Genomic DNA, 16,762 nt, shown 5'->3' with positions numbered 1-16,762 from the left:
TACCAGTTGGCAATGATTGTTTGTTTTTATTTTTAACTTTTTATGGTTTACATTTTTCGGTGGCTTGATTTTGGCTTCCTTTTTTGTTTTTTTTGTTTCAAACTTTCATTTGCTTCCACATTTTGTAGAGATGTCCACCAACATAGATCCATTGGCAAATGTGTATGCAAAGCGTGGAAGCATCCACACTATTGTGTGAATGCTTCCACATTTGACATACATGTCGTTTGAATGCTTCCACATTTTGCATACATGTTTGCCAGCAGACCTGTGTTGGCAAACATATCTGCAAAATGTGGAAGCCATTGGAAACAATGTGAATGATTCTACATTTTGCGGGCATGTTTGCAAAATGTGGAAGCATTCACACACTATGAATGATAAGACTTAATTTTACAGAGGAAAACATTACTTCTTTGAATGACGAATTATAAAATTTGAATATTTAAACTTAAATTTTCTAAATTTTCATTTTGCTGATAAGCCTTCATAGATGTGAACCAGATAGTAGAGTTTTAACTTGTGAATGTTTTTTATTTGTGTAGAATGTCAGTTGGGAGAATATATTGTTATAAAAGTATTGAGATCATATTCTCGGGACTAAAATTAGAAGTGGAACATCCACAATCAAATGTAAACAATGTCCAAAGGAATGTCAAGGTACTCACTTGAGGGCGAAGGCTGTCTTCAAGCCGTGAGGGATCAAGAAAGGTGTGATGGGAAATTATATCATAATGTTAGCTCCTCTCATGCTTCAACAACAGGGACAACTACTAAAACTCATTCTCATAATGGAGAGACAATAGAGAGAGATGTATCTTCTAGTAGAGATATAGCAACAAAACTCTCACAGTCTCACAAGAGAGCACACAGTGGCAGCTCAAACCCCTTTGAAAGACTTCTTGATATGTAAGGTTAGAAAAGTAGTTGACACAGAAGTTGCACACTTGTATTAAGAAAAACCATTTAATGTTGTTCGTTCACCTTTCTTTGGAGAGACGGTCCAAGTTATCAATACTGGACCAATGAGGTATAAGCCACTTGGGTCTGAAATGCTCCACACTACTCCATTGATAAAGTAAAACTTCGATTTGAACAACAAAAAGCACCATTGAAAAGAGTGTGCACTATAGAAGGCTGCAATATTGTGATGGATGGGTGGACAAATACTAGGAATCGTCCCCTCTACTCAATGTTAGAATAACATGTAGCGAAGGGCTTTATTTTTTAAAGGCAATTTACTATATAGGGCAATAAAAGAATGTTGTTTTCTTCATAACAAGTTATGTGACAGCATTGAGGAGGGGGGAGCATCACTAGCGGTGCGAATTAATATTAACGCTGCCCCTGTTCCTGAAGCAACAGGTTTGATGGTGTAGAAAAAATAGAGTTGTATTATCTTGACACCATGTTGTGTGCATTCACTGAATAATGCACTAATGACATTGGTGAATTTAGTGGATTTTAGATCTCATAGAAAAAGGTTGAAAAATTTAGATGTTCATTTGTAATCAACAACACAAGCAGTTTATTGGAAATTCGCTGGAAGAAATTATGAAACTTGTTGATACATGGTTTGCATCTTATTTTATTCTTCTTGACTACCTTTATGAAGTCAAAGGAGCTTTGTGTTCCACTATTGCTAGTGATGCATGGGCAGCTTGGAGTCAGTCTACATCGGGTATTGGAGTTGAGGCGAGAAGTTTGGTTTTTGATGATTGCTTATGGGCTCATAGATTTTTTTTTGGATTTTATTAGGCCTATTTGTGGGATGATGAAATTTGCTGACTCAGATAGGCCATTTGGGGGAGATTTGTAAAGTTTCCACAAATTCTGAACAACCAAATCTGATATGAAGCCTTTTGTACTTTGCTGAAGATGGTTTTTATCGATACCAACCAGTATATACAGTATCCTTTGACTGATGTATACTCTGCAACTATATATTTAATTTTGCTAGTAAGTCGAATGAGGCAGAGAATGCTAAAGGAGTAGACTTATTTCATTCGTGTATTCTTCATCCACATTCCTATCTCTTACTTATAAGGCACCCAAGAGGCATGCCCTTAGAAAGGACATGACTCTTTCTAGGTCTGCCCTGCTCACAAACTAAGGAGTATATTGCCCAGATTGGCATCTCAAGAATAAACAATTTAGTTAGTAAATATACTAACAATAACTATGCCATTTAGAACATTATTAAATGCTCTAAGAAAGACCCGAAATAGGTTAATACTATAAGGTATTTAATAGGCTAAATCCTTTCTAAGGATATCAATGCTTTGCTAGATCCGATCTGCAGTCCAGATCAGTTATGTTATCAGAGTTATATAGGATAACACTCCATCTTAACTTGATAATCATACTGAGAGATAATCATAGCTGGCAATATCAATTAAGATAAATAAGCATAGATTGATACTCTATATCTATCTGAATCTTCTAAGCATGTGGTATCATTGAACACATGATACTATGTCATATTACTATACTTGTGATATGACTTATCACTTATACTTGTGATAACAGTATTGCATGGAATGCAATATGCAGGATGAGATCCAGAATGATTAAATTCTTCCTTTATCCAAGTTGTGACTAATAGGTACTGGCAGGTCTATATCACAATATGATCTTGAGTTAAGATCTACCATTTCACAGGATAAAATCTAGAGAATGTGTAATGTCCCTGTTTTTGGCCAGTTTGTGTAGTTGATAGAGTTAGCTCATCATAGCGACCCTCATGAGCTGACAGGGCGTTTTGGGGATCTCAATTATGGATTTACTATTTTTAGTAAGTCTTTTTTTAGTAGTTGATATTTTTGGCAATGTAGTGGGTAGCTTGGCAGTTGGTCGTCACCTACGGTTGATTAGGCTAATAATTGCATGACCTCTTATTTATTTATTATTCATTGAGTTGCATTATTATAATAATGTTTATATTATTATAGTAATGACTTTTAGAGATATTTCTAAAAAGCAAGTTAGTAAGTTTCTAGTGTTGAGTTCTTTTGGAAAACTTCCACGTTTTCTAAAGTGGAGTTTTATGGAGACTTTTACCAACGAAAACTTATAAATGAGAGTTCATTTCATTGGGAAAGATATGCTTGAAAATATATCTTCCTTTGTTGCCTTTGTGGCTTTTCCGGATTTTTGAATTATGATGCCCTTGCTGAGGTATAAGGGTATGGTTACTGAAAAGTGGTGTCTTTCCACAGCTGAGGTATTGTGGAGGATTTCTATTGTATTGTGTGCAATTGCTGCTGAGGTATACCAATTGGTATTGACTTCCCCACTATGTTAGCTATGACTGAGAAGTTGTTCTATGCAAAAGGAAATTGAGTGTTTCTGAGAAGGCTCGTGGTTGTGATTCTAATATCCAACCTTGTTATTGAATTTTGGAAAGTGTTGTCCATCTTATGGCTGTAAACAATGCCTATGGTAGCATTTTGGCTTACTTCACACCTGTGATCAGATCACAACTTAGTGACCTGTGTTCATCTTGAGAAGCTTGCATTCAATTTTGGAAGGCTGCGGGGTGTATTTCAAGGCCAACCTTGCCAATTTAGAGGCCCACGTTGATCATTTGGAGGCTTGAATCAGTTGCCAGGCAGCTTATAAATTAGTGTGTCAAATTATAACAGCTGGGGAAAATAGCTAGATGTCAAACTGGGAGTTGGTTGTTGCCGGACTTGTGAATGGCCAAGGAGAAATAAGGCAAGTGGGATGTCTGCATTACTATCACATCCTATCCATGCAACTTGCGTTCTACATTGCAACTGGGCATCATTCCTTCCTAGCCACAATCTGCATTGGGGCCTTTCATATTTGTATCAAATTGTTTGACAGTATCCTTGGTTGCATTAAAGATATTAGGGAAGAGGTTGTGTTAAGGGACCAACCCTCATAATTCTTCCAAGCTACTCTTCGATTAGCAATTGCAAGGACTGTGCTAAGCAATAATCAGATTCATTGTTGTTGTTAATTACTAAGGAATTTCGTTCTTGATATTTGTTAGATGTTGTTTTCATTACTTCAATGACATTATATGTAATCTGAAATTGGATTGTTAGATTCAACATATGCCATGTACTTCTGATAAATACTGAAAATTAAATGAAACAAAGACACAATAATTTTGTTCATTGACTATGGCAATTTTGTCGGAGGCATACTTAGAGTCTTTACAGAATGATAAAATTCTTCCTTTATCCAAATTGTGACTCATAGGCATAGAAATGTCTACATCACAATGTGATCTTGAACTCATCCAGATCTGACAGTAGTTCTCTACTGTTCAGTACATTATTTAAAAAATCGTCATCTCTCATAATGTCTTTTTATACAAGTGTTCATTATCTCAGAGATCGTCACCTCTTAAATAATGAATGCAAATGGTGGAGCCTATAACAGTTAATAGCCTGACAAAAATAATTTTTAACTCAAAATTATTTCATTCATAATTAAAGAATACAAATGTATTATAATTCAACCATACTAAGTATTTTCCTGAAGTGATCTATCTTCACTCGAGAGAGAGGTTTGGTAAGAATATCTGTTGTCTAATCTGCAGTGCAAATGTATTCTAATTTTACAGTATTCCTGTCTACCATATCTCTTACATAATGGTCAGGAATTTCAATATGCTTGGATGTGTCATGAAAAACTAGATTCACAAAAAGCTTGATGGAACTTTGATTATCACAATGAATAATAGTAGGATTCATGGATTGACCAAATAATCCCGCAAGTAACTTTCTAAGCCAAACTGCCTCTTGAAAGGCTGTTACTATGACAATGTATTCAGTTTCTGTGGAACTCTGTGCAACTGAAGCTTGCTTTCTGCATATCCAAGATATCATCACTGAGCCTAAACTGAAACAACATCCTAAAGTGCTTTTCCTATCAGTAACACTTCCAACCCAATCTGAGTCTGTGTACCCATGTAAGTCCACGTCTACTTTCTCATACTTGAGCCCAAGGCTAAGAGTACCTTGTAAGTATCTCATAATGTGTTTGACTGCAACTAGGTGACTCTCCTTTGGCTCACACATAAATTGACTTAAGGCATTAACAAGATAGCAAATATTAGCTCTTGCATAGTTGGAAAACTCGCCAAATGCAAAAACTCGCCAAGCCCCCCAAAAGTTTAATCGGGAAAAACTCGGCGATTTAAAAAAAAAACTCGGGAACCTAAAAAACCGCTGAAATTTAATTAAAAATACATTTATTTTGCAAAATTTAATGAGAAGATGCATCTAATAAGTTAATTAAAGACAATACAAAAGAAAGAAACAAAGTTTAGATATATATAAATGCATAATGCGTACAAAATTGCATTCTCATGCAGAATGCTCATGGTAGGAAGCAAAATAGTAAATTACTAAATAGTTTCAATCTGTCAAACTAGAAGTAAATACTAAAAGTCTAAATACATCAATACAATGTGACAATGCCAATCACATCTTCCTCTTTCCACTTGCACTAGCAGGAAAGCGAGGGGGTCTAGTCCTAGAAGAAGTGCCCCGCACTGGGATAGGGCGTGAGCTGCGTGACTGTGAACTCTGTGGCTGTGCCCCCTCGCTCAACGTCCCTACTGACTGGCTCGGCGTCCTAGAAGAGGATGCATCTCGTCCTAATGGTAATGTCTGATCCTCGCCTGAATCATCATCATCCTCGTCCTCATCCTCAATGTCATCCATAGTGAACTGAAAATCAGTGTCAACCTCCCCCTCCATGACCTGCCTCTCCAAATCAGCGATCTCATCTGGTGTAAAAAATGGACTTGGCTCCTGTGCTGTCCAATCAGAATAAGGATCTATCTCATCTAGATCAAGCGGACCAGGTAGTTCTAAGAGCTGTGACTTTTTTATGCGCAACTTAAGATTATAGTGCACATAAACAAGGTCATTAAGCCATTTTTGAGTCATTATGTTTCTTTTCTTTGTATGGATGGACTCAAATAAGCTCCAATTGCGCTCACAATGGGATGAGCTACAAGGTTGGGATAGGACTCTGAGAGCGAATTTCCTTAAATTGGGGGTATTGCCACCCCAACTTGCCCACCAAGCATCTGCAAAACAAAATTTAAAAAATTATAAAGCAATAAAAAACAAAATCAGAAGCACAACTTATCAATTAGCAAAAGTTTTAAAGTTTGACGCTTTACCTGGTGCTTGAGTAGATCTTGCTCTCTTCGCTAGCATAGAAGAGAACAAAGGACCCCTTGATTCCACATAGATTTGTTGTTCGGTCACAATAAGGTCTCTCTCCTTTTCACTTGATATCATTCTCTCAATGCATTTATAGAGACCTTCCATGACCTCTCCATTAGGATCTGAGTAGGAATCATCAGCCCTAAAACAAATAGAAAATGATATCAAGTCTTACTACACAACCTTAAAAAGTAAAGTAAAATAAAGACTTATTAAAATCCCAACTTCAAGGACAATCAATTATCATAGTACCTGAATTTGGGATTGAGGAAGTAGCCTGCTGCATGAATAGGTTGGTGGAGCATATTGTTCCACCTCCTATCAATTATTTCCCAAATGGGGTCAAATCTGAGACTGTCCCCGTGATAGTAACTTCTAACAGCCTCTTTCGCCCTATCCATGGCCTCATAAAGACCTCCCATTGGGGATTGCTGCCCATCACATGTGCGCAAGACTAGAACCAGGGGCAGAGACATCTACATTTGAAATTTGAAAAATACAAATTAGTTAATAACATAGTAAGTTATGAATTGAAAATGAAACTTGAATAAAATAAAAATATAATGAAGTTACCTCCACAATCTCCTTAGCCTTTGCAAAAAAGCTATCATCAAAGACTATTCGTGCCACAGCTTCTCCTTCGGGCTTCTTTGAGTAAGGTGAAGCAACCCAATCAGCACACACAAACATTTGCTTCAAAGCCAATATGTGGTCAAGAATACTTTGCAACGTCAAGAAGACCATTGCAAACCTTGTCATAGCAGGTCTCATCAAATCTTTGCCTTTAGTGGCTTTTCTCATCAAACTGAGAACCCATGGGTGATTATAGATATATTTTGTGACTCGCCTAGCATCTTCCACAACTGGACTCACCCAATCAAGTTTTCCTATGTCCTCCAAAAGAAGGTCAAGGACATGTGCTGCACAAGGTGACCAAAAAAGTGTTGGATGCCTCTCTTGGAGGATTCTACCTAAAAGATTAGCAAAAAATCAATAATCAGTAACAAACTTTCCATATTTAGTATTTACAAATTACATCAAATCTAAATTGAATAATACTATAGCATTACATTCATGATTCATATTGATTCAAATATAAAAAATTAAATCTACCTGCTGCCACATATGCTGCCACATATGCTGCTGCATTATCTGTGATTATTTGCACCACATTCTCTATTCCCACCTCCATGACAACATTCTCCAACATTAAAGCCAATGTGGCTGCATTTTTCACTTTGTTGGAGGCATCAACAGATTTCCAAAGCACCACATCATCTTTGCAAGCAATCAAGAAGTTAATAATGGTTCTACTTCTTCCATCTGTCCACCCATTAGATAAAATGGTGCAGCCATACTTCTTCCACTCTTTCTTTTGGTCTTCTATCAACAATCTTGCCCTACCAACCGCTTTGTCAAGCAACCTACAAAATTTAAGTGTAATATTAAATAAAGTGTAAGTGTTAGTAAAAAATTAGGAAATAAGTTATAACAATTAAGATTTAAAATATAACAATGAACTAAAGTGAATCTCAATTATTTACAATTACTAAATAGTAAAATACTAACCTTCCACTCATATCCTTGCGATTAGGCGGCTTGTACCCTTTGCCTGATATTGTCATTGCATTCACCATATTGACCCAATAGGGACTATCAGCGGCATTCATTGAGATATTGTTGAAAAACCAAAAATCAGCTGCTGCAATATCAGTTTGCTCATGCACCTCCTTAAACCATGCAGTGCCCTCTAATGATGGCTGTGCTCCAGGTGTGTTCCTGGGCACAAAATAACCACCTATCCCTGATGGGGATCTGGATGGTGATGATGAAGAAGTAGGAGATGTAGAAGAAGTGGAACCGGTAAAAGAGAAATTTTGTTTGCGGATCCGTGGGCCACAAAGAGATCCTGGTATGTTCTCAAGTGTTTCTTCTTCCTCTTGCATATCAAAAGGAGCTCCTTCAGATTCAGCTATGGCTGCCCTCATAGCTATTTTTGCCCTCTTCCTATTCAATTTTTTCTCTTCAGCAGCTGCAAGTAGGGCATGGATGAATCTTTTTTCTTCATCAGTTACCTTGAGACAAGGATTTGAGTCATGTTTCTTTATGTCTGCAAGGTGGTATTTGAGGCGGTTTATGCCTTCAAAAATAATTCTCTCACAGGGAATGCATATCACCTTCCCAATATCATTTGGATTTGGAGCTTCATAGGCATACCGCCATGCCTTATCTCTTGCATTTTTAGGCCAAGTGCCTATATATCCAGATGGGCATGGTGTTTGTGGCCACTCTTCTTGTGGGTTTGTCATTTTTTTAATGGTTGACCGCTGCCCTACACATAATTATATAGAGAAATGAATAAACAAAGTTAGAACTTAGAAGCTAGGGTTTCAAATGATTCAAACTTCAAACTTGAACCATATCCTTAGCAAACAACAAACTTCAACCATATCCTTAGAAGCTAGGGTTTCAAATGATTCAAAATGATTTTAAATGATTTGAAAACATTTACAAAAAACAACAAAAACAAAAGAACATTTGTTATAAAACTATAAAAAGTTTTCAAACTATGATAAGATGAACATACCTGGAAAGAAATTTGTCTTCTAAAATCGGTTAGAATCCTCTACAATCCACTCAAATCCGCCTTGAATCACTTGCAATCAGCCAAGAATGCCTCCAAACCTTCTTCTCTTCACTCCTCAAGGTTCTAAACAATGCAAATACAAGAAAGAATGAGAAAAAACACACTCACTGCTGCTTAAATCCGTCACAGGCCGCGTTCACCAGTAAATCGCGAGTTTTTAGGAAAAACTCGCCGATTACTCGGCGAGTTTTTACCAGATTGCTGAGTTTTTAAATCGGCAAGTTAACTGGTTAAAAACTCGCCGAGCTAGGAAACTCGGCAAGTTTTAAAAACTCGCCGAGTACTCGGCTAGTTTTCCATCTATGAGCTCTTGTAGTTACGAGGTACATAAGAGACCCAATCATCTATATGTAAAGAGTAGAATATATTGAGGTTGATTTTGCAACTGCTTCCTTAAGATTGTGTAGATTAGTCTCCATTGGAGAAGACATAGGTCTGCAGTTCCACATTCCAAATCTCTTCAAGATGTCTAATGTATACTTTCCTTGATTAAGTATGATGCTGTTAGAGTTCTGTCATACTTTCAATCCTATGAAGTAATGAAGGTGTCCTAAATCTTTCATTTCAAATTCTCTGATTAGATCTTTCTTGCATTGATCTATAAGATGATCAGCACCTGTTATTAGTAAATCATCAACACATAGTATATAACTTATCATATCATCTTTATCCTTTTTATAATAGAGATTTGGATCAGCTTCATTCTTGGAGAATCCTAAACTAGAGAGATATTTATCAATTCTTTCATACCATGCCTTTGGAGCTTGCTTAAAATCCATAGAGAGCTTTCTTGAGCCTGCAAATAAAGACTTTAGGGTTATGAGTTTCAAATCCTTCAAATTGTTCCAAATATACCTCTTCTGTAATCTTTCCATTCAGAAATGTTGTTTGCACATCCATCTGATATACTTTCCATCCCTTCGATGCTGCAATAGCTAGGAATGCCCTTACAGGGGTGTATCTGGCAACTGGAGCAAAGGTTTCTTCATAATCAATTCCCTCCTAAGAGAAACTCTTGGCTACGAATTTGGCTTTATATTTTTTAATGCTACCATCAATAACATGCTTGATTTTAAATATCCACTTAGAAAAAAAATAGATTTTCCTTTAGGCCTTGGAAGAATTTCCCAAACATCATTGTTAATAATGGATTGGTATTCTTCCATCATAGCATCCTTCCAAGCTATATGTTTAATAGCATCTAAAACATTGGTTGGTTTTGATTTAGATAAATCACTCATGTTTGTTGCATAACTAGAAAATCTTTTGGGTCTTTTGCTTTTTTTGATAGTTCTAGATGGTGTAGCAAAGTTTTGTGCTTCCTCTATAGTCTTTAATAGCCCAAAGTGGTCTTTTTTTATGATTTTGAGTTTCCTCAAGATTAAGATTTTGAATTTCATCTTCAATTTCTTCAATGTTCTCCCTTTGAAACTCAGATTCATGATTTTTTTCAGAATATGTCGGATCTTCAAAACTAAGGGCTCTTTTGAATGCTAAATTTTCGTCAAATATTACATCCCTGCTACGTTCAATTTTTTTTTGACTAGGTATGACAATTCCATATGCCTTAGATGTTTTACTATACCTAACAAAAAATACCTTTCCTCTCAGAGGGTTCTAACTTAATTCTCTTTTCTTTTGGAACATGTATGTAGATTGGGAACCCAAATATCCTAAGATGGCTTATATTTGGTTTAACCTTAGAAAAGACTTCGTTAGGAGATTTATCTCTAAGGTGGGAGTGAGGACTTCTGTTTTGAATATAGACAACAGTACAAGAGGCTTTTGTCCAAAAATAATATTCTAAATTTTGATCAAATATAATAGCTCTTGTTGTTTCTATAATTGTTCTATTCTTCCTTTCTGCTACCTTATTTTGCTGTGGGTTATAAAGAACAATATACTCCCTCTTAATTCCCACTTCTTTACAAAAATATTTAAACAAGTCTAAAGTATATTCCCCTCCATTATCAGTCCTAAGAGTTTTAATTTTGTGTCCTAATAAGTTTTTAGTTAGGGTTTTGAATTCTTTAAATCTCTTAAGGATTTCTTCTGATTCTTTACTTTTTAAGAAATAAATCCATGTTTTCCTGGAGAAATCATCTATAAAAAGTATTCAATACCAGAATGCTCCAAGAGAAAGAACAGACATAGGTCCACATAAATCTGAGTGGACTTATTTTAAAACATTGTTATTTTTTGTAGTGCTATCGTGAAATGGACTTTTGGTTTTCTTACCTAGAGCGCATTCTTTCCATATGCTTGAATGATATTTATTCAACTTAGGTAAACTAGTAACCATCTTATCCATAGTTGATAAGGCTTTGAAGTTTAGATGTCCTAACCTTCTATGCCACATTTTGTTTATAATAGCAGCTTCATGAATTAAGGCGTCAATAGGTTCTATGTTTAATTCATACATGTATCCCTTTCTTTGACCAATCAACTTTGATTTCTTAAATGAAGAGTTCTTAGACCAGGTCATTACTTTACCATCCATGAATGCAACATTATGTCCATCATCTTCAAGTGCTCTAACAGAGATTAGATTCCTCCTTATTCCTGGTACACAAAGTACTCTTTTGAGATGGAGAGAAATATCTGACTTTAGTTTCAAGGTGTAGTTCCCAATTCCTTTGACTGAATGATTAGAATTATCACCTATGGTAACTTTGCCATTAACTTCTAATATTGAGTCTAGTACTTCTTTGTATCCTCTAATGTGTCGAGATGATCCACTATCAATTACCCATCTTGTGCTTGATACTTCAATTGATAGTGCAGAACACAATACACGTTTCTCAGGATCATAGTTTTTTTCATAGTTATGGGAGTGGGACTCATCTCTAACTCGGAAAGTCAAAATCCAACTAGGATTTGGACTCGGCGACTAGACTTGGTAAGGACTCGAAAAATTGAAAAACCCATGAAATTCAAACATTTTAAAGAATTTAAAGATTTCTGCATGCATCTTTTAGTCAATTAACATCAAATACACAATAACTGAGATAAGTAGAAGCTACTTAATACACACACAATTTTGGATAGATCACATAAGTATAAAAATGAATTTCTGAAGGGAAAAAACTGAATAACACAATATAAAGTAATAAACATAGTGTCACTGTAGTGTCAAATGTGTACAATATTCATTGATTATGAAATCAATGGTATCAAAAGTTCAAAACATATATCAAAATAACAACTAGAGTGTAGAACAATAGAAGACTAAGGCTCATAGTAGCCTATGTCTTCCTACAAGTACGGCTAAGATAAGTCATGGAAGATTGTAGCGCCATTCTCTCTCCCTATGTCTGAGGCTGAACCTCATCCTCATCCTCACCCACATAATCCTCATCATCAGATTCAGATCCATCACTCCTAGCCTCAATGTCTTGCACTCTATCTTCTCATGCTTTAGCCTCCTTGATTGCCATTGCCTCAGCTTCCCGATTCACTTGATCAACCCACTCTATGTCTTCATCACTAAAGACAGGATCAACAATCTTTGTGTTCCACTTTGCATGTGGATCAACATTCTCTCATACAATTGGTGATGTATTAGTGCCCAGGATCTGTCTATGGTGAAGGCGAAGAATGTAGTGAACAAAGATAAGATCATTCAATTTTTTCACTACCAACCGATTGTGCTTCTTTGAGTGCATATGCTCAAATAGACTCTAATTACGTTTGCATCTTAATCCACTAGATGGTTGGCTCAAGATGCAAATTGCAATCCTCTGTAAACTTGGCACCTTAGTGCCAAACATCCCCCACCATGCATTTGAAATAGGAAAATTTTAAATCAATTCAATAACTTTGACTTTATCAAATTAAAATGGTAATAGAATTAGAAATCAGGATGTAGAATCAAAGATTTTTACCAGGCATCAATTCTGTCCTATTTTTCTTGCATAACTCCCGTGCGAATAAGTCATCTTGAGCTTTATTAAACAACTCAATCTCACGAACTACAATTGTTCCAACTCTTGAATTCGGTCACATTCTCTCTACAACATCATAGAGGCCACTCTACACCTCATCATCAACCTTGAAATGTGGGCTGAATTGGTATGTTGGATTAAGGAAGTAGCTCACTACATGTATAGGCTTGTGAAGTAAATTGTGCTAACGTCTATCAATGACATCCCATATAGGTCCATACCTATCTCGATTCCTTGCAAAAATAAAGCGAATGACCTTCTTCACCCTATCCATGCCCTTATATAAATGTAGCCCACCAAGGGCTGCTCTCCATCAACAGTTTGTAGAACAACAAGCGGTTTTATGAATTGCAACCATTATAAAAGTTGGAAGAGAACAAATCAGCTTTAAGTTTTTTTTTTTAATAAAATGAACAATAATTTATAACATAATTTCATAAACAAAAAAGTTGAAATGGGGACAAAAAGGAAAATTACCGTCATAATATCAATGATCGGTGTCCGAAAGGAAGTCTCATAAAAAATGTGATCAGTTGCATTAGTCTTGTTACCAATTTAACATACCTCTTAAATTGCTATGTTATGCTTGCCTTTATACTGAGACAGGTGTTTTTTGGTTGTTGAGCGTATTACAAAATGAAATGGATGCAAAAAGTAAAGTATAGAAATCAGTAAACAAGAAAAAGTTGATCATTTTTATTCGAGATACAAGTACCAAAACAATACATTTTTATTGAAATATTCAAAACTTTTTTGATAAGGTAGAAAGTGTTCAAATTTTAAACAGTACTTAATACAATGCATCCAGATACCACAAGCATTCTCAGCTCCTAACATAATATCTCAATAAACACACTATATAAATGGAAAAGTACTAATAAGATAAAGGGAAAGGCCTCCATTGCCTGAATGGAAGAATTGTTGTTCTGGATGTTGAAGGATTGAGCCCACATCTCCATCTGGGAATAGCCCTGCCAAAAATGAAAGAAGAGGAGGATCAATTCATACAAACTGAGTAATGGAAATCCTTCCAATTAACTCTACACTACTGTTCCTACAACATGGTTATTCAGATAACTATATTAAAATATAAAAAGGCAACAGAGATATCTGAAAGAAAAATAGGTTTTTATGCTAATGAGATTTTTTTATGTGCAAATATAGGTATGAAGTTTGAGGTTGTTGAAGGATCTTACATAAATTACACGCATGAAGCCTTTCCATTGAATCATGTAGAGGCCAAGACTGAAGGACTGAGGAGGCTATCAAAGGGACACGCATAAATTACAAGTGTGAAACCTTCTGGTCAAATCATGTAGAGGCGAAGACTAATGTCATGGGGAGACTGTTGAGGGGGCATATGTAAATTACGAGTATGAGACCTTCTAGTTGAACCATAGCAGAAGGTTGAAGACATGAGGAGATTGTCAAAGAGACATACATATGTTACAGGTATGAAGCCTTTCAGTCAGATCATGGAGGGTATATGGAATTCTTAGTCTACACGCTGAAGGAATTGGATTTTTACAAGTATACGGGTAGGAAATAAAAAATGTGTCAAACAACAGAGATTTTATGAAAACATTTGAGGTATGTAATGAAACTAAATAAAGCTACAACAATTAATGCAATAAGGCATAAGTGTTTCTATTTTACTACCATAAATGTTTTAGATATACATAGTAATCAACTTTCTTTTTATTAATGAGTAAATCTGAAATATCATCAAGGATTGCAGTCTATGATTTCGCAAGTATTTGCCAAGGGAAAAGTGTATGTACTGAAGATAAATGTCATATTACACGGTTTGGGACAGATTTCTTGGATAAGTAGGGAATATCATAAAATGAAGGTGGTTGTTGTTCATCTATAGCAGGGAATATCATAAAATGAAGGTGGTTGTTTTTCATCTACAGCAGGGAATATCATAAAATGGAGATATATTTTTTACAGTAGTGAACATTCATTTACAACAAATAACTTCCATCATAGCTCGTGAATGAAATAAAGTCACGCAGCATAACATGAAATCATGAAATGACAACATATCCATTGCTTTCATAATTTAAACAACAAGAAACTCCATGAAGTAATGATGAAGCTATAGAAGTAAAAGAAATACAGATTTTAACTCCATAAAAATACTGCAGAGACTTCCATCATAGCTCATGCAATAAACCCAAATCTGGAAAAAAAGATGAAGCTATAGCTTCATAGAAGCATACGTTCATACAACCCATGAAATAACAATGAGGAGAAGAAATAAACTCACAGCATCAGCCACGACTTGAGAAAATACCAATAACTCTCAAAGCATGGAGTCTAAATATCAACAAAGCCAGCCATGAAAGAAGCTCACACCATATCCAGCAACAAGATAAACCCTTAAGTCAGAAAATGTCGTCCAAACAAGAAAGATATACAACAACACGGCACCTAGCTGATATGGCAACCAAAAGCCATGAGTTGATAAGGCAAAATCAATAGATCCGGCCAGAATGGAGTCCAAACCTCAATAAATCTGCAGCCAAAGCAAGAAAATCCATGAGGAAACCTGCACATAAAAACTAAGATTCATGGCTTCCATCCAACACAAACAGCAGTTACATCATAGCCAATATCTCAAAGAAAAATGGAGAAACCCGTGAATAGAATGGAAGAGCCATGAAATAAAGAAAACAACGCACACACTCAACAAATTCCCATGGAGAAAGCTCAAGCATGGCGTCCAATAAAACTCTCAAAAAATCTGCAAGCATGGAGTCTAAATCTCGAAAGATCCGGCCATAAAGGAGGCTCACGCCAAATATCAACATCAAAATGAAACCCGTAAAATACCAAAAATGACGTCCATAGCTAGCAAATGGAGAGAGCTCATAGCAGAATGCCATGCGTACAAGATAAAACCAACAGGAACTCGTGAAACTCTCATGAAATCCACAAGAAGAAAGCATGAAAAAATCGCAAGGAAGAAGCTCATGGTGGCTAGGGTTTTCAAAACCCTCTTCTCCTCATTCACATAAATGGGAGAATGAATAATGCCTCTCAAGTTTTGCCTTTTTCTTTTTTGATAGCCCTTTTTCATATTTCATAAAATTTCGGGTCCATCCTCAAATATTTGGAAAGTGAAATAACATAATAGTTTATTTAATAACATTAGAGTCATGCTATGTTAATATATTTATTATTATGTTATTCTATTTAAAGAATTATTATTATTATATTAATAATGGTTTTTACTTTAAACAAAAGAATTTATTTATTATTATTTGCATGAAATATGTAATTAATGTTAATAAATTGATAAATAAATCGGTTTATTAATGATAAAGTTAAGTGCAATAATAATAAAGAGGTTAAAACAAAGTTAACACATTTTTTAATGCCTAAATGCAAGGGGAGAAGTTCAGTATCTATTTTCGAAATCACAAGTCGAACTCTAGACTGTGGAGTCAAACACTTTAGTGCTATTTTTGGCAATTTATGGAGCAGTTAAGGCCAGTTGTGCATGCAGTTCATTATGGGAGCCTGTTTTATGCATACTTTGTATATTTTTGAGGAGTTTTACATGCTATATTTTTGGGTTGTTTGTGAGATCGGAGTTAGGGTTTTATGCATGATTTTGAGGAGCTAGAGGCAGTTTTCCAGTTATCTATTAGTTAGACAGGTGGTTGAGAGTAGTTTTCAAGGACTTCTTCATAGTTTGTATCATTTTTTACTTATTTTTTCTAGGCATGATCTTGAAATCCGAATTATGGTTATGAGCTCTATTTATTATACATTCACCTCATTATGAGGATCTTCGTTTGGATTCAGATTTTTGTGCATTGCAGATTTTGAGTTGATTGTAAGAGCAATTTGTAGCAGAGGTTTTTTAGCATTGGTTATATAGATTCAGCGGTTCCTTCTCATTGATTCTCATGCAATATTGTCAACTCTTTACTTTTATGTTGTGT

General features: G+C 35.6%; 2 protein-coding genes and 1 long non-coding RNA gene across 11 annotated transcripts in view; 1 reads left to right on the top strand and 2 right to left on the bottom strand.

Annotated features, from left to right (window-relative positions):
- Window positions 1-16,762, top strand: part of LOC149578099 (kinesin-like protein KIN-7E, chloroplastic) — a 377,239-nt gene that overhangs the window by 201,487 nt on the left and 158,990 nt on the right. The window lies entirely within an intron of this gene.
- LOC149578100 (uncharacterized) overlaps window positions 1-16,762 on the bottom strand; it is a 383,937-nt gene that overhangs the window by 225,081 nt on the left and 142,094 nt on the right. The window contains exon 6 of the long non-coding RNA XR_016364209.1: window positions 13,712-13,777. This is a non-coding gene — a long non-coding RNA (uncharacterized LOC149578100). The remainder of the gene's footprint in view (window positions 1-13,711; window positions 13,778-16,762) is intronic.
- On the bottom strand, window positions 5,288-8,203 carry LOC149578101 (uncharacterized). Its single transcript, XM_089815198.1, has 6 exons — window positions 7,785-8,203; window positions 7,530-7,639; window positions 6,789-7,186; window positions 6,468-6,691; window positions 6,170-6,357; window positions 5,288-6,073 (listed from the first exon to the last, which is right to left on the bottom strand). The coding sequence occupies exons 1-6, from the start codon at window positions 8,201-8,203 to the stop codon at window positions 5,460-5,462; spliced, it is 1,953 nt and encodes a 650-aa protein (XP_089671324.1). The 3' UTR covers window positions 5,288-5,459.

This window comes from Cupressus sempervirens, chromosome 1 (assembly GCF_028749045.1).
Source record: "Cupressus sempervirens isolate cs-2001-9-10 chromosome 1, ASM2874904v1, whole genome shotgun sequence".
Taxonomy (NCBI): Eukaryota; Viridiplantae; Streptophyta; class Pinopsida; order Cupressales; family Cupressaceae; genus Cupressus; species Cupressus sempervirens.
Note: the sequence above shows the minus strand (reverse complement) of the source record. Positions and strands in the feature narration are given on the sequence as shown.

Excerpts from the sequence above, each read along its gene's own strand:
- LOC149578101 (XM_089815198.1), bottom strand. The coding sequence starts at position 8,203 with ATGAGGGCAGCCATAGCTGAATCTGAAGGAGCTCCTTTTGATATGCAA. Across the intron at positions 6,692-6,788 it reads AGGCTAAGGAGATTGTGGAG|ATGTCTCTGCCCCTGGTTCT; the intron begins GTAACTTCATTA and ends TTTCAAATGTAG. Across the intron at positions 6,358-6,467 it reads TTCCTCAATCCCAAATTCAG|GGCTGATGATTCCTACTCAG; the intron begins GTACTATGATAA and ends TATTTGTTTTAG.